This window comes from Rhopilema esculentum, chromosome 20, assembly GCF_057945365.1.
Source record: "Rhopilema esculentum isolate cy_ngs chromosome 20, ASM5794536v1, whole genome shotgun sequence".
In the NCBI taxonomy this organism is placed as follows: Eukaryota; Metazoa; Cnidaria; class Scyphozoa; order Rhizostomeae; family Rhizostomatidae; genus Rhopilema; species Rhopilema esculentum.
Window position 1 is genome coordinate 11,762,301 of NC_142834.1, and position 24,643 is coordinate 11,786,943.

The window sequence follows — 24,643 nt, forward strand, 5'->3', positions numbered from 1 at the left end:
TAAGATAGAAATAACAAAACGGCACACGAGGCAATGAGTTTCTTATAGACATGCACAGCTAGTAGAGGTATGTAGTGAAGATAACCAATGCCATGGTTGAGCTCTAAAGAAACATGAATTCAGATGCAGCTAAAAGTGTTTTGATAAAAAGCTTCTAAGCTGGTGGCAGGAGTGAAGTGGCAGAAGAAACTCTTCTGATAATTCGATTCTCATCACGAGAAGAAAAGAGCTACGTGCTAAAACATGGCTCTTCATAAAAAAAGATGCATCAAAGAAGGCTTCTAAAGCGCAAAAATCGTATAAAGCACTGCCTTAAAACAGCAGTTTCCCCTTCAACTTCAATCCAGTTATATTAGCAATTGTGCTGCTAAGCCTAATGTCTTGCCACTAGTTACTTGAAATTGGAACAGACGCTTGCAAACAACTTTAATAGAGTTTTGAAGACACACACAACGAGGGGTTAAGCCTTGCTTTGTATTCGATTCATGTCTAAAGATACCCTTACATTTTTCAAACTTCAAACAACTTTTCAATGGCTAGACTGAAAAACGATATTACATTCACAGTTGTTGTAGTATTAAGTCTTGAAATGATCCAGTTTGAATGAACACGAATCTTATTCTTTATAAAATAATCCGTGAGATTCTTTGTAGCCATCTCTGTAAAAACTTCAAAATTTTCTATGCCTTACTTGTGTCATATTCAGCTGAAACAAAGTAAATCATGTGGGAAAAAGATGAATGCCAAGTAATAAAGACCATTTCAAGCTCAAATCAAAGGTGGGATATCTGGTTTCCAAGGAATTCGAAGTGCTTCACCAGTTTTAAATCGGTTACATTCACATAATATTTTGAATTGATTCTTGCAAAATGATAATTGCTCGTTATCATAGCAAATTAAAACAAAGCTATCACCAAGATTTCTCATAGAAAGATTTTTGTCAATTTGTCTCTGACTTTAGCTGTTTTACGCGGAACAAATCTTTAACATGCAATAAACTTATTGAGAATATTTCAGGAATTTAAAGTCAAATTATTTAGGACTTCAGTTAACCCTGATTATCCACTGTTTTCCAATATAATCCGTCTTAGTTTCATAATTGAGTTTGGAAGAGGGGCAATCGGTTAAATATGTGGTAAGTCGTTGAAATAAGATGCTTTTAAAAAGTAATCTGTTTTAAACTGCGATGAAAATACCTGTCTCCTGCTCTGGCTAAAAAATTCAGAAAAATAGGTTCGGGATCGATCTTTACAAAATTGAGACAAATTTGATTGTAAACTGAAATTTTCAACTTCTTCCAAATATGCAAGATTTTACAAACATAGATAAGTTGGAGTCAATGATTGATAGACTAATACAGAATAATTTAGCATATTTTATTGCGAAGCTTGAAAGAAATGGAATGATTGTCGACGCGGTAAGAAGGCGCCTTTGTTTAAATCTTGCACGAGATACAGCTTTAGGGAAAAATTTAGTATGGACTTGTAGAGAAAAATCTGATAAAATTGTGAATGACAATGGACAACTTTTCCTTTGGCACACATGGAGTGTCAAACTTTTCTTTTGACATATATGTATGATGCAATGCAAAAGGAATGCATTGTAAGCACTGAATTGGATTGGAACTGAATGTACCGATACTGCTGTGTCAAAACGAGAAATAAGTATCAAATGAGGATAGTGATTGGCAAATAACTTAATGCCATTTCGGATACTGATTTTGTTTTAATACTGAGGCAGGAAACAGCCAACATTGTTGGGAATGCTAAGGCTTGAGGAGTGAATCTTATAGCAATCGGAAAATCCCGTGTCTGACCAGCGATTATGCACGATTAGAAGACAAAGCCATCGAAACAAATGATCGTGATAAAGATGTAAAGCTAAAAATCCTTGTAAAAACTAGGACAGTAACGAACACAAAGATAGATGGAAAGAATTGGAATAACTTGCATTTAATCCGTTTTAAAGAAGTGGTTGGGATTCAAGAGCGTAGAATGAGAGTTAAAGAGAAGGGGCATTAAGGCTCTATTTCGGGAGACGCGCGTGACATCAAATTGGAACATTTTGCTAACCCTACAAATTTTGTACGGCCTTCCCTATCTGTAAAATGCAGGTAGGATAATATAGGACTATGTGACACATTTACACAAGGTGTCGATTACCACCGATGCTAAGATTGCACCGTGGATGCTTAGGTTATTTCATGTGATGCATTAAATCTTAGAAGTGTCTTTATACAACATTTTTAAATTTAGCAAGCTCCTGCTGAAAACCTTTGACCGTAGAGGTCGTCACACACTGAATAATTGTTCTTATTTCCACAATCAATGGACCTCTGCTTTAGCGAAACCATAGAATATATTTCGAATAGTACGTCTAACCGCACAAAAAGCGTTGTTTTATTACTGATCATGTACGATAAAAAAGCAAACGCGAGCAATTGACAACTTCACTTCAAATCGATAAAAACATTTGCAATGAAGAACACACAAATATTGCTTACCTTGGTTTGAGTTGATGAACTTGAAGTTTTCTGGCTTCCCGCTGGCAAAACTGAGCAAAATGAAAGCAAAGAACACAAGTGCAATCGGCCTGCTCTCTTTATCCATGATAACAACGTCTAGCAAGAGAGAAACGCGGTGTTAGAATTAAATGCTGGATTGTCAAAGATAAAACCAACACAAGTAGATACGGAAAAGACCGGATCATAGCATACTTATTAGTTTAAGGTACGTGCAAATACTAGACGAGGATTACACTTCATGGTGTCATCTTCAGCAACAGGAAAGCAGGTCTTATCCTATTACTTACATCGAGATCTTGTTCACTGTCGACTCAGCTCTGTGCACAACCAGACGTACATATACGACCTTGTGTGAACGATACGCTACCAGTGACCGCGACAGTGTTCCTCGTTACCGTTACACATCTAACCATATGCATGCGTACGCGACGATTCATGAACTTAAAAGCGTACAATACAAAGAGACCGTCAGTGGTTAACCAATCGCAAAAGGCAATGTGATCCACATGGTAACGAAGCTACCCCCGTCATCGTAATTAAGTTAAATAATATTTGGCTCGACTGTGGGTGGCTAGCTTTGGTACCCTGATATCTGATGAGGGGGGTGGCGAAATAAAGTCAACCACAGGTTCATAAAATCAAAGATATGACCTAAGCCTCCATTTTGAACATTGAAGTAAGAAATGAAAAATTAATGTCAATTGATTGTCAATATTTCAGACAGATGAATAGAAAATCTTAAACAGTGTATAATAGGGTTGTCCAGCAAATAAAGCTAAGGAGCTCTGAAATCCACTAGAGTCTTTTCAGTGTAGAAGAAAGAAAATGGGGGTTCGATTGATGTGAAAATTACACCGTTGATTTAACGTGTCAGATGTAAGAAGAAAATGTGGGGGCGTTTTCGATGAATTTGAAATTAGGAGGAGTTTGAATTGAATGACGGAAAATAAATGACATAGAAGACAGTTATCCTTATAAGGAAAAGAGTGCAATTCAGAATAGACACTTTCTATGCTTAGCCAGTTTTCTAATATAAAACGTTTTTCAAACGTCGGATGCATGACAAATGAATCTGAAAAAATGTGGGAGCGTAAGAGGGCATTTTGAAATTAAGAAAGCTCTCATTTGTTGACCAAAGGATCGAACGGCGAGAATGTGCATACGATAGCAAGGAGGTCCTAAGTCAGAAAAGAAATTAATTTATGGAAGTTTTGTGTCTCTTAAAGACAGAGCCGTTGAATAGAGCACCAATTTTTTTAACTATGCGACGTTATGTAAAAGCAATTACAAAGAATATTTGTTTACTAAAGGGCGCAGGGATTTATTCCTTCGTTACAGATAAATCCTTCATTTGCCTTAATAAGACATGCGATACCGGTTCATTGACGTAACTATTTCCAAAATTTTCTTCTTAAAGAATGAAAGGAAAGTGAATCTAGATCTGACATGCGGTCCTATGTTACCATGATTACCAAACTAAATAGAGTACGGAAGAAATCATTTCAACAAAAAAACCCTTTCTAAAACAATAAGATTAAGAAAACAATATAGGAAAGAGCCCAAGAGCGAAATTCTGGAACTTTTCAGCTAAATGTTGAGACTAAACCTCCCCCCCCCCCCAAAGGGAGGCCAAAATCAAACGTGCAACAAAAACGAACGAATCAAACGGAAGGCAAATGTATTAAAGGGCGACTGTTTTTGGATCTCTTATCATTCGTAACTGACATGCATGGTGCTTGTATTTGTCACTGGAGATTTAGGGACCAGTAATAACCAATTAATGGAAACATTTTATACAAGTCTAAAAAAGTAGATTTTATAAGAAAAAGATAACAAAGACGATGCCAATGGGAACATATAACAAAATCCAGGTTTTGGCAAAATGGAAAATTTTGCTTAACATAAGGAAAAAACGAGCACACATTACGCTGCTCTTTAAGATGTTATCTTTGGAAAGCATGTGTGTAGCTTTTAACTCACGATGCAATGAGAGGTTTTACAGACATGGCCATCGCTATGGAGGAAAAGGTGTGGGGAATGTGAAACCCTCCTTGAAAACAAAATTCCGTCGAAAAAATGAGGAGTTCTTGCCAGCTAGTGGTTCTTAGTGTGCAAATGCTCAATTTGTCGGCAAATACACGATTGTTCACCCAGTTGGGCCTAGAAACCTGGAAATCCTCCTTAGGCACGATAGCTAGCGCCGGCTCTGTTAACAGAGATAGAAAAGAATCACAGATAAGAATTTTGAGCCAGAGCGAAGCCAAGAAGAAAAGCAAAGGATCACATAACGGGGGTATGACACCAAATCATATTAATCTTGGATCATATGATGAAAAATAAGGAACTGCAAACATTGGTCGATTGACTGTTTGTTTAATTGATACTATGTATGGGCGAGTTATCTATTACTGAAGATCCATTTCATGTTCTAAATCAGCTTATGTGTTCTGCAGAATTCAAAAGGGAATTTTATGAAAATGGGGTATTAGAATTTATGCAATTTAAGATTTGAATAAACCGTTTCGACTTCCTTTATCCTAAGAAAATTCTATAGAATCTATAGAGATACAGAGCTGGCGTTCAGATATTAACCCCATACATAGATACAGAAATTAGAGAGTAGTTCACCAGTCGCCTGAAGTTTACATTAAAGGCTGAAACTCTTCTGAGTTACAACTTTGAACTTTTCTTTATACCAAAGCGTAACTCAAATATATGTTTCAATTAGAACCACGAGGCATAGAAGTCAGAAAACGATTTCTGATATGCTTTGCATTGAACTTAGCAAATGGTATACAAATGAGATGACTAAATGGGTGTTGAAAATCTGTAGGACCGTGCTACCACTCGCCAAAAGGTCCTTTGGAATCTAATGAAGAAGATGAAATCAGACCTGGGTGCAATGAAAAGTATGCCAGGGAAGGGTCACGAGAAATTAAACTCTGGAGAAAATCATTCCTGATCTTTATCATTTTTGGATTCGTACCCTTATTTCTGGTCTTTTTGAATGAAATGAAATTAAATTGTACGAGACGCACACAGTACATTTACGGAAAACTATTTCTTAAAAACAAATAGCTAAACAATATAATGTAGAGTAGTAGTAACGGAATCCAGAAAAGTTTCGGTTGCACGGATTTGCCACACCCAAATCACGGCCTAATTTTTGTTTTCTGACGAAGGTTTTGAAAGGCTTTGCTTATCGGCAAAGGAAAGGACGAAGATTTGCTTGATTCTCACATGTAGATGCATGGTTATGTAACAATGGGCCTATTGAGCTCGTAGAGGCAATGGCATCGGTATGCTTGGATTAAGTATAGCGGAATGTGGCAGTTCAGAACCGTTTTTATTTGTTATATATTCAAAACCACTATCGATTTGCGCAGATATCAAAGGTTATTTTAAAAAAGCAACATATACCACATAGGGATGATTGCATCACATCATAGCTGCTCCGTCGGTAGAAAAGAACTTGATATTCAACGTGCTTTGGTTAAATGTAGCAAAAATATTGGTCGAACAATTAATAACATCGTAATATGGTAATCAGATATTTTGGTGAATGTCTTTGCTATAACAAAGTATCTAACTGCTGCTGCCCATTGACCTGATCATTCTTGTGTGGAGTTTTGCCCAACGAGATGAAAGGATTTTGTACTGTACGCCTTATACAGAGGAAACTCCAAACAAGGATAGCCTTGTCTTCAAAAGGAAGCTTTTATGGTATAGAAAGCTATTATTGCTTGAAGGAGCTAAACAGGTCACATACAAATGCACTTTTCCCTGAATGCTATCATTTTTTAATTCTCGTTTTTGACACTTTGCTGTAGATCTGAATTCAACAGCAAAAATAAACCTTTTCAAATATAGCAAGCGTTAATCCTAGCAAGCCATTATATTATATTGCCATTATAAGAAATAAATTGAAAATTGCCCTGAAATATCAAATTATTTTGCAGCCCTATTCGCTAAATCATCTTTAATACTGACATGTCATTAACAAATCATTGCCACATGGTTAAAGGCTTTGCTGGAACTATCATAAAATAAAATTAGAAACAATCTTAAATTGATACGGTCAAAATACCACGAAATAAAATTTAATTCTCGCTCATAAACAGAGGTTTAAAATTTCAAATTAATTCGCTAAATCTAGCAAAAATTAAGCAGCAGCGCCTGGCAAATCCCTGTTGCACCAGTGCGAGGTTTCCTTGAAAAGAGGCAATGCTAGCGAAGGTTGCAAAATGTAGTTCAGCTGAAATGCCTCTTAATGTTTTGCATTTGCACCTTTGAAGTCAACGCGAACGTATACGTCTTGATACCGTAAAAAATAAACAGATTAATTCATAAAAACTAAATAATCAATAACTGTGTTTAATCCTTGGGTTACTGCGCTTTTATACGCTTGAAAGTTATGATGACAACCTTGTAACCTGATTTGCCTTCGATGGCATATAATGCAACAAAATAAGGAATTTTAGCTTTATTGTTATATTGCAATCTAGTGGCATATATAACGGGTTTTATGAAAGGTATGGTATAGAAATGTAATTGAAGCAGGCAGCCAGTTGCACCAGAGCCCTCGACACAAAGCAATACCTAATGAGGGTTTGAGTATCATTTACACATGGGCGTAGCCAGGTGTAGCCACATCACAAGATGACACATCAAATGTGATAATCGGTCTATCAAATTGCGTTTTGTGGCAAATACGCACTCCATCACCGACAAAAACTTGCATAAAACGTTTGTATGCATGTAATTTTCAAAACGCGTACCATACACTGTAACAGCGTCAGTGAAAATGACAGATGGGCTGCAACGGAGTAAAAGTGGATCTTAGTATTAGGGCACACCCTTGAACTGACGCGTCTATTTTCCTTGGAATCTTCGAGATAGATCGCAATCAGAGTGACAAATGTTAGTTTTGATTTCTTTTGAAAACAGGCAAGTTTACAAACTCATACATTAAAGATGCCCCATTTTTCTGTGTAGATGTAAAAAAAATTAACGGGCTTTTTACTTTAACCAGGCGTAAACGGGCAAAGGCAGAGCACCGAGGTGGGGACAGGTATCACAAAGGAACAGAGTGGAAGGCATAACAAAATGAAGGAGGGGCGGGCATAACGAAGTCAAGAAGGGACAGGCATCAATGCTTTCTTTAAAGCTAAAATTAAAGGCAGAACTTTATAACCTATGTTAAAAATGAAAATATCAATACTGAACTCTGTAACTGAAGATTCCAAAACGAGGGTAACTTAATGAGAAGCATTAAGCCTTCCGGGAGAACCATGAAGTCTTCCAACATTACATCTGGCTTTAAGTAGATCATCCCTGTTGCCTTTGCTTACACAAAACATGTTACAAACAGGTAACGAGGCTCTCATTATTATGCCAATAACCTAAGGCACTTTAAAAGTTGACTTTATGTCGCTTATTCAGTCTCGAGCTAATTTTAACTTTAAACGAAGAAAGAGCTAATGATTGTTTCTAGTTCACAAACATTAGAAGCATTGGCCAATTAATACAAAATGGTGCCATGCTTTGATAAATTTAACAAATACCTATGTGGGTGTCATTCTAAGTTGTAACAAATTCCCATGAAATATATATTTATATGGCTGTTTTTAACTTTTTATATTACACACTGTAAACTAGAACGTATCTGCTTAAACCTCAGCTTAATTGGCTTACGATCAATAAAAGGTCATCAGGGTTGCCTAGGCAGCGTCTCGACCAAAACCATCTTGGCAATATTAGATAGTTTTGTCTATGAAAAAAAATCCCACACTAGATGCGATTCACAAGGACGTTTATAAACCACAAGCCGTATAGCATTTGGATTACTGACTGCCTGTCATTGCCCGTCTTAATCCTACCGTCGCAATGCCATGTCTATACGATGGAGGCAGAATGGTTCGTTGTACCTTGCAACAACTACTTGATGCATGGTGATTGATAAATCTAGCCACAGAAACTGGGTGGTACAGCTAGGAATGGGCAACTGACTGCCTTCTCAGCAAAAAATAATGTGACAAGATATTATTTACCCACCTCAGGTTAAATGTTGCAACAGCTAGCACTTCGTTGTAGACCAGCTTCTTTCAGTTGGAAAACACTATAGCACAAATTGTGTCTGCGGTTGTAACATGGACATCTGCAATAAATGAGTCCTGTGCAGCGGCAATCCCCTCAGACCTGAAGATGATATAAAAAATATTACTTATATCACAATATTACAGTTTCTGTCTACGTAAGTTTAAACTTTAAGCGCTCGCTGAGTTTAGCCTGCAAATTGTTGGCAGAGAGAAGCAGAAGATCCTTAACCTACTTTTGAACTGACATATCTTCTCAACTCCATACCGAAATACCAACTCCACAGCCTTTCCACTGTAGACAACAGTGCTTTCTACCAATTTAGCTTTTAGCTCGATACAAACGATGCCTTCCCTTTAGATGAATCGTTCTATATCATTAAAACCAGTGACTTTTCCTTGCACTCTGATTCATCTATGTACAATATCTAGCTTAAAAAAACTTAAAACTTGTTCAGCAAAAAGAGTAAAAGGAAAACATGTATTCAAATGAATAGAAATAATTAGGAGCTAAAGTGATTGCTATTGATTTGAAAAGCAAGGCGACAGAACTCCTTTGCTGCGAAAAAGTTAAGAACGTGTGAACAAAACAGCAAAGATAATGAGAAAATGTTTCGTGCAACAGTAAGGGGAAAATTTCTAATAGGTGATGCCAGACAAAACCTTTTGTCGCCTCCTCATCTACTCCTACTTCTTGTCCCTGGTTGGGAAAACCCAGAGGGTATCATAGACATATAATCTACTTTGTGGCGGTTCTTTTTTCTAAACACGAATTTTCACATGGAATCTTTTACAGATGCTTGAAAACTAGTATGATACAGAAAATGATATCTTCTAATCAAAATTGCTCTTAAACAACATTAACGTCTGTACAGGCAACGATGAAGTACAGCAGCAGCAATAACGAGCGAGGTTTCTACGACAGTTCAAACAATCTTGGGTGTATTTCATATTTACTTTGTGATTTTGTAAATATATTCCAGTGTACCCCGGTATAAAGGGTGAAGAAATATAAAAGTAGAAGAAAGTAGAAGAATTCCTAAAAGCAAAAACTCTTCTATATATTTAGTCGTAAAACCTTTCGTGAAGAACACAAACCTGAAGCATTATGTTTTAAGAAAGATGTTAAAGTCATTGGAAAGCTAAGGCAGTTTAAAGAGACGTGCAAATTGAACTGGAAGTCTCGGTTTGAAGTTTGCGAGTCATGTCGACCGGATTGCGAACAATACCTTCATTGGATAGACACGAGGCGTTGGAACTCTTTATGCTTATATAATTAACCAAGTTACGTCTAACCACGAGAGTGGAGGCGGCCCCTTTGATACGATTTGGCACGGTGATGGTCCTAATTTTGTGACACTAAGGAGATGAAGGCACTGCTTCAATCAGTTAATGTGCAATAGCATTTTGATATAAATGACACAAGGCAAGATGTGAAAGACCTTTTCAGTGGAATGCAAAAGGAAATAAATTGCTTTTCAGTGAAATCGGATGCGCAAGAATGAATGGTTGCTACATTGTGCAATAAGGAAACAAAGTAATCAATTGGCTGCTTGTAAAAAAGAAATCGCTCAGTACTAGATGGTTAACCTTAATTCAATAATCTTGTTTCTCGAATGGCTTAATAAAAGTTTCGAACTAATGATTTCAGAAAGAAGAATGTAAAAGGCTTCTCCTTTATCTGGAATGTCTATTTCTACATTCGTATGATGCACAAGCTAACGATTGTTCAACATCACAAGATCTGCCTAGCATTTCAGATGACCTCAAGAACAAATCATTCTGTCCGAAATTGCACGCTATCCACTGCTCCTCGTCTACAGCTCATCTGAACAGCAATAAAATCTGTACTTGTTCTGCGCAGGCATTTCTTGGTTTGCAAAATAAGTGCGCTTCCCAAAAAGAATGAAACGTTATATCGGCCAGTTAACTTCAACGCTCGGTGAAGCTTGGTGCGTCTTACAAAGTTATTTTCCCAGCAATTTGGTTTGTCACCGTTTTCAAGCTTAAGCACAACACACACTAGATTAACTCTGAGCTCAAATTATCAGCAATGGCGGACGCGTTATAAAATACATAAGATGCAAAGAATTCATTTAATTTGATTTGTGCAAAATTCTTGACGTTACCGATCATAGGTATAGGTTGCGTGAGATACTCTAAAATGTTGATTTCTTTATTGACTGCCTTAATTGTGAAGCCGACGTTATAGACGTTGTCCTATGAAAACAAATGCAAACCTTTCTGCGAACGGATTTATGACGCGCAACAGACACTACTCTCGTTACGGATTTTTGCGACGCGCGAAATTGAGCATACCCGTACTTAATTAGCCTCAAAGAACAACGCTTGGATTTAATTATACAAGTAACCAATCATGCCTGCGCACAATTCCTTTAAAAGCGCCGGATTTGTAGGACCTCTAAACCAGTTTAAAGCTGTATTTCCACCGAAGAGATACACAACAAGCAAATGACCGTTTTAACATCAACACAGCCGCAAGTTTGGTATCAATGAACAAAATATGGCGGATCTCCGTCATTTTGTAAACAATCAAACAAATATCATTGCAGCTTTGAATACGGTCATCGCCGATATTAAGAAATGGCCGCTGCGGTTCCATAGCTGTAACCACGGTTTAATCATCGACAAGAACGTCTGCAAGAAGAGGACTCGCGGGAAGCCGAAATTTCATTAGCACTGTAGATTGTAATTCTTTCATGGGTGCTTTATCTCCTTGTTTTTCCGAAAATGTTCAGAGCTTTCTCATCTCATTAGATTGCCAATGGTCAAGACTTGCATAAGAGGACCAATTGCAGACGAACAGCGGGCAACATGTTAAAATGGCCGTCAAAGGGCCGAGTAATGGCAACCTTAACGAACGGCGCAATAAAGCGAGGCCATACTACTACTAAGATGAAAAGGAGACTTTGGGGATTCGTTTAGCGAAAACTAGACAAAACATTGAAGTGACTGAAAAAATGGGCAAGATCTTGAAGAATTGTTGCTGCAAACAATGCAATGCCAAATCCATCACCCCTGTCGAAATGCTCTAAGCTGTATAAGGAAACGGTTAACACAGAGCTACAACTGTGGAACTATTATTAGTATAAAACTAATTTCAAGCATTTTTTAGAAAATTCAGGGGCATAAAGTGATGTTTCATTAACTTACTCTCGCTTAAGAATGCATTTCTCGCGTTCTCCTTCGCATGTCTCGTACACCCCTTCTCTAAAACTTCTCGCCGATACTCTGGTACAATAAGAAGTGCTTAATTACCAAATGTGGAACTTCACTGCGCTCAAGCCAAAATAACATACTTTGAGACTGGCAAGCAAGCTGCATAAGATTAAAAGAAAGTTTTGAAACTCCTGTATTGAACTGAAAAAGTTTAACTGTGTATGCCTTTCTTGTAACTTTTACAAAGATCGATGCTTCGAATATGTGCCATTAAGTTTGACAAAGTAACTCAAACGTAATTCAATGTGGTTCATACCTCAAAATGCGGTGTTTTTCTTGTCATGTCATTCATTGTACAGCTACTTAACAAGATAAACAGACACTCTTGCGAAATTAAAGACACGTAAATCATGTATCATCATAACTGGCTAATGGCAACAGCAAATGTGCGATAGATGCCTATTTTACCTCGTACCGCTGCTCATTCCAAATCACAAACTTGACTTTACTTATTTCTAAGTTCTTATTTGGTTCTCTAAAAACTCAAAGATTGCCTATACAGGCAGAGAAACAAACCTCAAACAGTAGCAAACTATGTACGATGCCAGCCAGATGGGATGCTCTTATGGGATTTCGTCTAATTGACAGGCAGAATCATATCTTGAAAAATGACATCACGTTTCTCAGATTCATGTGCAGCAAAATGACAAAAATGCACAAAGGGCAGAGTGATGTAGCTTCAATACAAATAGAGACCTCTACACGAACGTCAGGTAACACATTCATGCAATTCCCTGCCTTTGATAAATGTCAAGCTATAAATCATATCCCGCTCCACAAAGTGCAATAGAGAAATACAATGCAAACACTAGAGGTAAATGGAGTTGCAGGCATTTAAAAGGTAGTCGTGGTATTTTGGTAATCCAGCTCGTTCTACAAATGGCCGACTTGTTTGCTCAAGTGAATGTACTAACTTAATGAAAAGGCAAACACATCGGACCTTACGCTAGTGATTAGCTTGATTTCAAGCGTCAGGGTTAGAGTTGGTTGTGGTTATCAAACAAGCATTAAAACTGATTTCTCCTCTAGGTATCTGATCTTTTTAAGGATACCAATTGGATTTGATAAGACTTGATGACCAATTTTGAAATTAACGACGTAGTGGATGTTGAGCCAATGTTATTCTACGTCACTAATAGCTTTCGTCATTGATAGTTTTCGTCAGTCATTTCGTTCGTTATTGCTTTCGTCATTTACTGCTTTCGTCATTCATTGCTTCACAAAATTTTTACTAGCGAGTTACAGCATTGTACTAATGTTGACTTTAGTTAGTTTGATCATTATCGAGCTTCTGCCCGATAATTAGAACTTTCCAAAACAGGAAGATCTGTACGAATTATTGAGAGCTCGAATTAATGAAAGAATGCCTAAACAGAGCAAATCGTAACGGGGAAATATTTTTGTTTAAAGAAGAGGACTTCAAGAATTATCAAAAACTCTACTGAAAGTTGGCCCCAATAGGATTGATGATTGAGAAATACAGTGGAAGAATAAATTCTTTATTCGAATTATATAAAATCATATCATTCAGAAGTCTAATTATCAGAATTTCGTTGCATGTTTCAGCAACAGTTATTGTAGCATAAGAACGACGGAACAAATTGCAAATCGATCAGTTTCCACATTGTGAACAAATCCACTTCATTCTCTAAGTATCAGTGCTCGATTATAGCATTCCACTGTTCTGTGTACCCTTGTTGCGTTCGCTGTTCTATGCTGGCGGGAGCTCAGAACAAGTTAGTCAAATTACTTAACATTACCAAGCTTAGCATGTAAATATAAGCGAGATGTTTGTTAAGACGGTTTAAAAACGTGATTGGTGGCTATAAACATTTCAAGTAGCAGTAAACGAACATCTTTTGAAGCGATATTAATAGTGCCAAAATAAAAGCACTCGTATGTTACTTCGCTAGGCCCTTTCTCCTGACTTCACATTCCCTATTAATCAACAGTTATGGCAGATTTTTCTCAGGCATTCAACCGAGGGGCAAATCACTTCATAAAAATCTTGTACACCTTTGGTGGAAATCCTATTGTTTTATGAGAAAATCCCTGGAAATCCTTTTGTTTTTGTGGAAATCTCGTACACTTTTTGCAAGAGTGAACTAACCCTCGCATTCAACGATGCTAGAAGACTGGCTTTGTGTGCAATGAATCAGTCGAGTAATCTACGCAGCAGATCTCACAGCTACATCAAACCTGTACTTAAAGACAAGGTGAAGTCAAAGAATGCTTGGAACGTTGTAGAACTACGCAACGTGGTAAAAACCAAGAACTAATTAAACCTGCGGCCCAATCAAAATGTAAAGGAACTTTTTTAATCGCGAAGCATTGATTTCTAATCTTTTACCTGGGCGTTTGGTTTCCTAATACAACACATTCAACGTTTTCATTTAAATCTCTTATCTCTAAAGATCAAATAAGATCCCCTTTCTGGAATTACTTAATTTATTACTCTGTAGCGACACACAATAACGTTAAAACCTTTATTGCGTTGCTCCGTCAGAAAAACAAAACCCTAACTCTCATGTATCAGGCTTTTGAACGTTTTCACACCGTTAGAAGCGAGGATGGCCGCTGGTGTATCGGATAAGTCACTCGCTTCAGTTCATAAAATAAGAAATGCTCAATTTTCCCATCATTTAGGCCGATACACCTGTCATATTCAGGGCCCACGCCACCGGGGAGGCCATGCCCCCTACTTTTGTGCAAATGAGGTAGTTTTAAAGCTTCAGTGAGGGGGAAAAGTCTTGGACCCCTACTTTTTCTAGCCTTGAGCCAGTACACTTTCAAATTTGTGGCGTAGGTCCTGATATTTATAGTAATCAGTTAGGCACTCAACCCACAGAACAAGACAAAAACAAAAAACGAACCGGCCAAAAAAAGACTCTCGAAAAAGTAGAAACAGAGGGGAAGACTAGAAGAAAAAAATCGGCGTTCACCAGGCTTGCTTAAAAGGCACGTGACCCAAAATTTCGATGCTATAATCGTTGCAGGCTATTAGCACAGGGTGCAGCAAAAATGACTGTGCATGAATTCAATGTAGCCACTGGATGGAAGCTTAAACCACTCTACACTAATACGGGCCTAGCTCGTGTAATTTGATTGAACTAGTTGATATCCAAGACATGAACGTGCTTTGTGTTGGGGAATATAACAAATTTTTAAAACCGTCAAGTAGAAAGTTTGTACAATACATATATAAAGATTCCAAAGAGCGGGTTAATGTTCAATATGAAAAGAGCGGGTTAATGCTCAATATGAAATGAGTTGGCCTAAAACACAGCTATCTTTTTAGCTGAGCCAAAAGCTATCTTTTTAGCTGCAGCCACAATGTGCCTAAGCTGCTGTGCAGCAATATTCGAATATCCATGCCTTCGTAGCTCCATTAGCGTTAACGCGGTGAGCGTCAAATCTCATGATATAGATGTACTGTTGAAATGACATTCATGTCGTGTGCCTTGATTGAAGGGATTCTCTTCTTTCTTCTCGGGAAAAGAGCCACGAGAAGGAAAGGCACCGATGAATGAAGTGATAATCAAGCAGATTTTTATTCAAGATTTGGCGGCGATTTTACCAGGCTCACCCTTGCTCACGATCAATTCATGTTTAGGCAAGGATATGCCTAGCACTGAGACTGGAACGTGCTGATAAATCGAATCCTGAGCCGCGGGCTGTATTGGAATATGTCAAGTCAAGACACATGTAAACATGTCAAAATTTCACGTCAAAAAATGTTCTCCATCAGAACAGGTTTAGTACAACTTTAGGCGGTGTATGAAAAAAACTCAATCCAAGGCTTAAAAGATATTCCATTTTAGGCCCGAGCTATTAGCCACCATAAAAAGGGTGTGCAGTCACGAGAAGTGGTTAAACGAAATACTGCCAAAGAAGATTCAGCAAAATCAACACTACCAGCAGCAAAATACAATGTCAAAAAACCATGGCCAGTTTATGACATAATAATCATCATAACCTTGTCAACAGCATCAGCTTTTGCCTTTGCCATGATTTATGGGCGACAAGGTGTTTTGACAACTTTATTCCGAATTTCGGGAAGTATTTTGCGGAATCCTTGAATCGGTTACCGGCTGTCGCATCGTTTCCCGCAAACTCGCAGTCTTAATGCAGCACCTCTGTGACTACTTGGCAAGATTTCTAGAAATCTTATTCTAGCACGCAAGAGATGATATAGACAGGTTGTGAGCCTTATTCGTTAGTAAGTTTACATCAGTCACTCATGTAATGTACCTATCAAAATTTTATGACGATGTAGAGAAATACGAACGAAAGATCCAAAAAACTTTGAAGAAAGATAAAAACTTGAAAACGCTAGAATTTTGATCAAAGTCGAAACTTTTTGCAATTCAATCATCAATTTTCTTGAATTCTTGATGTCAATGCAGTAGTTTTTTCCCCTGCCACTCTCACCAGTTATCTTTTGTCAGGAATAAAAAAAACTAAAAAGACTGTTTAACGATACTATGATTGTATATTTGAAACTACCCTTTTGTTTTATAATTTAAACGTACTAACTAACTTTTCTCATAAAAGTTAACAACCTTTCTTATCTCATAAAATGACCAGATATTTCGATTACTCTGTCGATTCTAATTTATTTTCAAATTACGCTCAGCTCCAAATAATTAAAACTGATAACAATTTTCCTGGAGCTTTTTGTTTACATATTTCTTGTGCTAACAATATGAATCATGTATTATTTCCGGAGTTAAAATTCAGCAGCGGATATTTTGGACTACCTCTTTCAAAGTGTGAATGACAAAGTTCCTCAATAGTAGTATCTATGAATAGGGTTGTGATACAAACAAAGCCAAGTTAATAAATCCCATCAAAAAGAAAGGACGCTTTTAAATTAACCCTGGGCGATTGGAAATACAGGCAGCTTTATTTATATATTTCTAACTTCGAAGGGAATGCAGAATATATAGAAATCATCAAAAGTTGACCGCAACGTAATTGATTATAAAGAAGATATTATTTTTTTTGAATAAGAGATAGTCCAAATTATTTGGCAGTCGAATCAAAAGGTCAATTTTCGTAAAAACGGTACATTTTTAAATGAGATTAATTTTTCGAAAAGAGGTAAAATTTCGAAAAGAAGCACATTTTCAGAAGGAGGAGGGGGGCATAAGCCAGGCTGATTGGGGCAGTTTTAAGGGTACTGGGGATTAAATCTAAAACATTCAATTACTTTACTTTTCAAATGGTCAGAATTGTACCAACAACAGCTAATTACAGCTCACTGCAGCTGAATCTTTATGCATAAATCTTTAATCTGGTGCCTAAATCTTGGGGTTTTTGTCAATTACCATAACCATTTTCATTTGCAATTCTTCCCCGAGATGTCGTTTTTCAGGTGCAACTAATTCCAAAACGGTAATTAATCGTGGGAATCTGGATTACCCAACTGACGGAAACAAGCAGTAGTGTTGAGCCAGCCAGTAGCTCTGTTGGTGCGCCACAAAAACTTGTCAAAATCGGGGAAACTGGCCCCTTTTGCACCACTGCGAGCTTCTTTCATCCCACGCGATAATGACCGCGAGTATGACATAGGCAGCAAAAATTCTCCTAGACTAACAGGGGATAGGATGTCGTGCCAAAGAGGGAATCTAAGATTGACTTGAGACAAAACAGCATTCCGACGTCAAAAAATATCCCAACAGAAAATCCATCTTTAACAACGAAAGTATCATAGCTGTGGATGTCGAAGATGCTCAAAACATGCAGTCACATGGTCAGCACATAGTAGGCATGACGGCTCTTGCCACTAAAAGGGGTTTTCCAACAATGGAGGGCCTAAGCCAAGAAAAATTGCTTGGTTGGAGTAATTTTATTGGTTTTCCAAAATATTCCCCTGCTAGTAATGTCAGTGCTTATGCAGTCACCAAGAAATGAAGAAGTCTTTTCAAGTTACCGCAAACGTGTCAAACACTCTGTGGACAGTTTACTACTGTAGCAAAATCTGGAAATTACAACATAGGGGAAACTATTGAAGCTTCAAATGATGAGGTGCGGAATTTTTACTGTTAAGTATATTTATCCTCCTGGTCTTTGGGTATAAAACTGTCATTTGTCCAAATTTAATTATAGCCACATTTAAACACTTTAAGGATATCAATTGCTTTTTAAGTTAACTGGTAAGCAGTATTTCATTAACTGCAATACTTCTGGAATTTAAATTTGAAGGCATCTGTGAACTTGAATTCCATTCAACACCCACATAGCTTGTGCATATGAATACATTAGTATTTTATTGTGGGGAACAACATACTTCTATGGACTTGCGTCTGAAGAATATATCTTTCCGCAAAACCATGGTATGGTTGTATTATACTGGTCGATAAGTAACTAGCGTTGGACAAGTTCCTTTGCCGGTCAAAGGATTTGAAGGTACGGCGCTTCTGATACTTAAACCACGCTGCCATAACTGAAGGGATAAGGGTACCTTGAAAAAGTTGCCTGTACTATACTTAAAGGTGTTTACCGCAATTTGCATTGGGATTGGGGGATGCAAATCCTGACGTTGCACAATGTCAAAGAACAAGGCAACGTTATGAAAGTGCATTCCGCTTTAAAGGGCTCTAAAAAGCTCTTACAGGGTAGAGGCACCCCAAGCTTGCAAAACTTACTGTTCTCTAACAGTTGGGGAGCTTTTAAACATTTTTCAAGAGAATGCTTCTCCACGGTCGGCTACCTGGTGAAAACGACTGGCCCTTGTAGAAATGCTGAGAAAACCCTCTGTTTCTGAAAAGCCACAAGATAACTGGTATACAACCGAGGGATTTGTGGTGAAAATTAATTTTAACACTGGTTGGTCACTTGGATTAAAGTGTCGTGCACCGAGAAAACCAATCAATGTGGATTTTACTAAAAGAATGTCACAGCTTTTTATTGCAGAAATAAAATTAGACGGGGACATCATAGGGAGAGTAAGAGAGCCATATACAGCACAAGGGGTTATGAGAGGCATATAATCCCATCGAAATCTCGTACAACTTTGGTAGAAACATTATCGTTTATCAGAAAATCAGTAGAAATCTTTTTGTTTCGGTTTAAATCTCGTACGCTTCTTTCAAGAGTGAATTGCCCCTAGAGCAGAATTGTAAAGCATGGGTATGAGCATAAAAGTAGAACTTGAAAATGTTAAAAAGTAGCCCTTTCCTACTTTTGCTATCATTTTTGAGAAAATTGTCGCGAGGTTCCCCCTTGTTCTTTTTATACTAACACATCCCTACCCTGGTAATGAGTGCAGTAGGTTTTTGCCTGCTACTGTGCAGGCATATTCCTCACTTCATCTGAATGTTTTGGCTTGCCATGTGTCTGAATCCAACCTCATCGTGGAAAACGAGTTAGATGTTCTGAAGCCTGTTTAGTTAGAGCTGCAATGTTTCATAATTAAGATTGCCTGTTGCCATATACGAATCTGTTTTTGCACTGGATGTGATGATATTTTATTGCTTAAGTTTGTTTAATCAAGAGAAAAATTGATTTGTTTGAAGTGCCAATAATTGACACTGATCTGTCACTAATTTGCAGTAATGGATCCCTGGAGTGCCGATCAGGCAAGCCAATATGTAACAAAGTTTCAATAACAGAGCAGACACCCATATCAGAATCAACTTGGATAACCACGTCGAAATAGAAGGCTAAAATTTCCAAAGAAGTGAAATGGAATCGAAAAACCAGATAATCGTTTAATCTCCAGGGTCCAGGGGTGATAGTACACACACCATGGGTAGTCGGAGATTCCCTGCGATATTGTCTACCGCTCTACCGCTTGCAAACATTAAGTCTCGTGAGAAACTTGGTACAGTTGATAGCCTATAGCCTATTTCGTCATTTCTCTACATAAATATAAGCATAAAGCTGTTTAGATACTTTGTAAATATAAATGCAACATTATACTGACTCTCAAGAGTTCGTGGAAAATAGCTTTGTTCAATAAGAACTTTCCTTGTTGACGTTAACTCGGATCAGAATTAAATCCCAATTGTTTTATATCTTCTGGTGGAAAATTAAAACGTACAATTTTCATTGATGAAAATGAAATCAGATCTAAATGGCACAATAGTGGAACTTACCATTTGGGTCCTTGCCAAACAAAAGTTTCGTTCAACAGACTTTTGGTCGAAAGGCCTCCAAATGTCTTTCTGTTTCCCGACAGAGTATAAACAGTTGGACGTCTGGATGGGCTTGTCAAGTTCTTCAACACAGGGCGCGATGGGGCTGCAAAGGAAAAGTTTATTAGAGAGGAGAACAATGGCCAGATTCTGTTCTTTGTTTTTCAAAATAGACTGATTGTGTCATCGGTCATCTCACAAGACGAAAGGAAAGGAGCTGATAGTCTTCTAATATAGGTGCAAAGCGCTTTTGCCGCAGCCTGACCACATTGTCTACCCGGAAGTGTCTGCAAAGATTGATTAGATAATCATGATTATAAACAAAAACTGCTTACAGAAAATGGCAGAAAATGTGGAATTGATTATTGATGGTATTTATCTATTTTCTGCAGATTCTGTACATATCAACGACTTGTCTAGTAATTCTCAATAACTGATTTGATTTTGAAGTTGCTCCATTGTCATTATTTAACAACTATTTTTAATGTTTTTGTCCACCTTTGAATTTCTTGAGATTTAACAAACAGCATCAACTTATTTCCAAAACGAAGAGCTAAGGCAACATTTACAGTTAACCAATGTTAACCTTAAAAAAATATGTACGTTGCGTGTGGTACTTCATAGTTGGCAAATAAATTTAGTACCAGAATGAATATATAATAGTTTGATTGTTAAAAACACGACGTTTCGAGCATGTACTCTTTATCAAGAGTAACCAAGCGATGATAACGAGTACATGCTCGAAACGTCGTGTTTTTAACAATCAAACTATTATATTTTCATTCTGGTACTAAATTTATTTGCTAGCTATATTAATGTTAACCTTAGCCTACATAACATACTTCTACAACCGGTAAAAATACAACTCTTATAAGTTTGCATTCTTTATGGAGACACAGTGCACAGTGACTTTTGGCCCCATAATTTTCCAGTGTGACTACCTTTCCCTGATCATGTTTCTTTCCTAAACAAACTCTTTCTTAGCTGCACGTTAGATTCTTCTCCTTTTTCTGTTCCAAATGTGTATCTAAATATGTTCCAAATATGAAGTACACAATTTCCTTAAGAATAATTTGTTGCAATGATAATGATGTTTAAAGACAGTTATTAAGAAGATTCCTGAAAACAGAACTCATTTTTATGGAAATAAGTTTCCATTTAACTATGGGTAGTGAAAAGACTGATATTCCTCCAAGCAGAAAATCCCGAGAAAAGACTGATATTCTTGACTGAAATTGAAAGGTCCCAGAAACCCCAAGAATGTCGCTTACAAATCTCACAATTTTGTTCTGTTTTATATCGTCCGGCAAGTGCTGTAGATAGGTTAATGCATAGGAGGGACGTAAAATTTAGATTTTCCGACAAAAATTTTATGTTTTAATGTTTTAATAAATTTGAACAGAGCATAGCTATATTAGATCTGAATTAAAACCTAATGTAAAACCTTGAAATAAATAAATAAATAAAAGAGTATCTTTATTCATAGTATTTGAGAATTATCCTGGACTTCTCCTCGAAGGCATATTTATGCACCATACATATAGAAAAAGATTGCCGATCTGATTAATAAAAACAAAAGAAATCGTAACTCTACCAACGCCATTGATAATAAAAAACACCAGTTTAACTGTACAGAGGAGGAGGTTTTCGCCTCATCGTAACGACACTTTTTGGCAACTTCATCATACCAAAATACGTCTTGTGATTAACAAAAGTTGAAGGTATTTTCAAGTCAAACGACTTGCATTTGTGATTTCAAGCAACAGCCCCATCCCCTGTGTCATGTTTTGAAGGCTTGTTATAAAGGCGTAAACTTCCACCGAACATATTTTAGAAATTTTTAAAGTTTTAGAACATGCAAGTACACAATAGCCAACAATATTTCTAGTTACAATCTACTGCATGGAGCTTTTTACAAATGTTCTTTATCTGTCACGTAGAAAAATTCGAGGGGCAATTCACTCGTAAAAGAAGGGTACGAGATTTCCACGAAAACAAAAGGATTTCCAGGGATTTTCAGATAAAACAATAGAATTTCCACCAAAAGCGTGCGGGATTTTCATGGAGTAATTTGCCCCTCGAAAAACTTAACTTGACATCATTGAAGTTACATAGGTCATCTAAATTGAGCCAGTGTGCATCTAAACCCACTACGCTTTGCAGGGGCGTAGCGTGCAGGGGGGTGTGGGGGATGTCAATCGGTAGAATTACATTTATAACAAAAAATGTTTATGCCGAATGTAACAAAATAATTTATGTCGTGGAATTATGGCTTTGCATCTCTCCCCCCCCCCCCCCCCCCCCCCAGAAAGAAAGGTCACGCTACGCCACTGACGCTTTGCTTAGATTTTTATTCCACCTAGAATATCAGTCACGAACTGAATCTATCGCCTGTCATTAGGTTTTTAAACTAGGTCAATCAAGGTGACGAAAAATTTATAACCATTTCAGATTCTAATTCTGTGGGGTGTAAAGGGTGTCTTCATTCTCTTTAAAAAGTTGCTACAATATCTGACTAGGCTGAATCTATTTTCGTTCTCATACAAACACGATCTGCGATATCTCTTTTGATATATTGGAATGTCTGTCGTACCATGTCTTATGAAAAACCTTAAACAGCAACAATGTAACTGAATCTCGATACGTGTAGTTCTACTCGTATCTATCAGACGACTGACTATACGACCTAATTGAACTTGAATCCCTCTTTAATTACATTGGCGTCCCTTTCTGGCTGCCCTACTTATTCTAGTGTGTCGAGGTGCGGGATAAGTAAGTACTAAAACCAGATAGGTTTGCCAACACTCATGGGCGCTTAGCTTTTGAGCTCCCTACGCAGCAGCAGCTTCCTCCAAGCCCACTTTATTGCGATTAAAAGGAAGAAAAACACTAAATTGGTACCAAAATAATTCAAGGAATATGACACATTCTTCATTATTTTCTGCAGATACATGCTATTTCCTACACAATTCCGCAATTAATAACACTTAATCAAATACCCTTCCGATGTTAACTTAATATGTTGAGTATTAATAGGTTGACATCGAGACTCTTCGACCATACACTAGCACTTCGGATACGCTAATTTTGTTAACTAGACTATTGAACGCTCTTGACAGGTAGTTCAAGTACCAGGGGATATGGAACCCAGTGGGGGTAGTTCAAGTACCGGGGGATATGGAACCCAGTGGGGGGAATGAAAAGGCTTAGTATGAAAATAGAGAAAGCCAGTGGGTTGAGAAAAGGAGGGGAAAAGATTTTAGAATTTACACTCTTTTTTTATAAGAACAATTTTATAAAAACACGAGCCTCAAAACTGGTCAAAAGTTAAGAACAAATTAAGAACAAGCTGAGGCTGAGCTTCTGCAAAATGCAATTTTGAACAACGTTTTTTCTCAAAATCGAGGATTTTTAGCGATGTTTGGGTGCTTTTACGGTAAATATTCAAATTTGTCAGCAAATTAAGGCTGTCTCACTCACTTTGTTGGCAAATGAGGCCTGAACACCTCCTTAGAGCGAAAAAGCTAGCAATAGCACTGCTTGCACCCTCTTAATTTAAAAACAAATTTAGAGCAATCCAGCCTCAGATTTTCGAAAAAATTAAGAACAGTCAGCCTGAACTTAAATTTACTGGTTCTTATAAAAAAAGAGTGCAATGGCTAAACACAGGAATACTGGATATGTAACAGAGTATTTTGTTTATTCGTTCTGTCACATTCTACTGGCGATAAACTTCGCTCTAATAGAAGAAGGTCTGAACAAAATCGCACATCAATGCCAGTTTTACTATCTAATTACCTTCTAGACCAGTGGCGGATTTAAGATAGGGGGGCAACTAGGGGCAGTTGCCCGTCCCTCAACGAGTTGAAGCAAGTCTAACGCCCATTTTTAAAAAAGTGTGCGCCCCTTTTGAAGAATGAGAATCAGGTGAAAAAGTTTCTGAGACCGATAGGTTAATTTGCTTCAAGGATTACCTCAAAGTTATGTTGGTAATTCCGAAAATGGATCTGAAATTGTTGTATACAGCGTACTCTCGTCATCAATTTTTAAAAATTTTTCAGCGCCCCAACTACCAATTGCCCCTCCTTCAAGTTTGCTCTGGATCCGCCCCTGTTCTAGACTAGTGACAACGAAGTGAATAATTCTGCTCGAGAACTTTAATCTAAAACACAAATATCTGACTATCCCATTCAATACGTCAGACGAAATGTTCTTTTGACTAGTAAAAACTAGTAAAACATGACTAGTAAAAACTTACTAATGACCATCAATAGATGAATCTGTAAACTGCACATTTCATCGAAGTACCTAAAAGTAATCTAAAACTATCCTTAGAAAAGTCGTTCACTCAAAATTACACTCGAAATTTCGTAGCTTTGTGTCCCTAACTGATAGGTGACACATATAAGTGACATATATAAGTGACATATATAAATGACATATATAAGTGACATATATAAGTGACATATATATAGGTGACATATATATATAGATGACATATATAGGTGACATATATAGTTGACATATATATAGGTGACATATATAGGTAACATATATAGGTGACATATATAGCTGACATATATAGGTGTCATATATAGGTGACATATATAGCTGACATATATATAGGTGACATATATATAGGT

The 24,643-nt window shown here is 37.3% G+C and overlaps 1 protein-coding gene across 7 annotated transcripts in view; it reads right to left on the reverse strand.

Moving 5' to 3' along the window:
- The window catches only part of LOC135687712 (A disintegrin and metalloproteinase with thrombospondin motifs 6), an 82,961-nt gene that overhangs the window by 23,500 nt on the left and 34,818 nt on the right, over positions 1-24,643 (reverse strand). For 4 of the 7 annotated variants that reach the window (XM_089114599.1, XM_089114598.1, XM_089114600.1 and 1 more), the window contains 3 exons: positions 19,962-20,106; positions 8,579-8,722; positions 2,504-2,620 (listed from right to left, as the gene is read on the reverse strand). In XM_089114599.1, the coding sequence (XP_088970725.1) occupies positions 2,504-2,609 (106 nt within the window). In that variant the 5' untranslated portion in view covers positions 2,610-2,620; positions 8,579-8,722; positions 19,962-20,106. Of the gene's footprint in view, positions 1-2,503; positions 2,621-2,811; positions 4,102-8,578; positions 8,723-12,375; positions 13,425-19,961; positions 20,669-24,643 lie in introns of those variants that run through there. The other 3 variants (XM_089114602.1, XM_089114604.1, XM_089114603.1) reach the window with 3 other exon arrangements.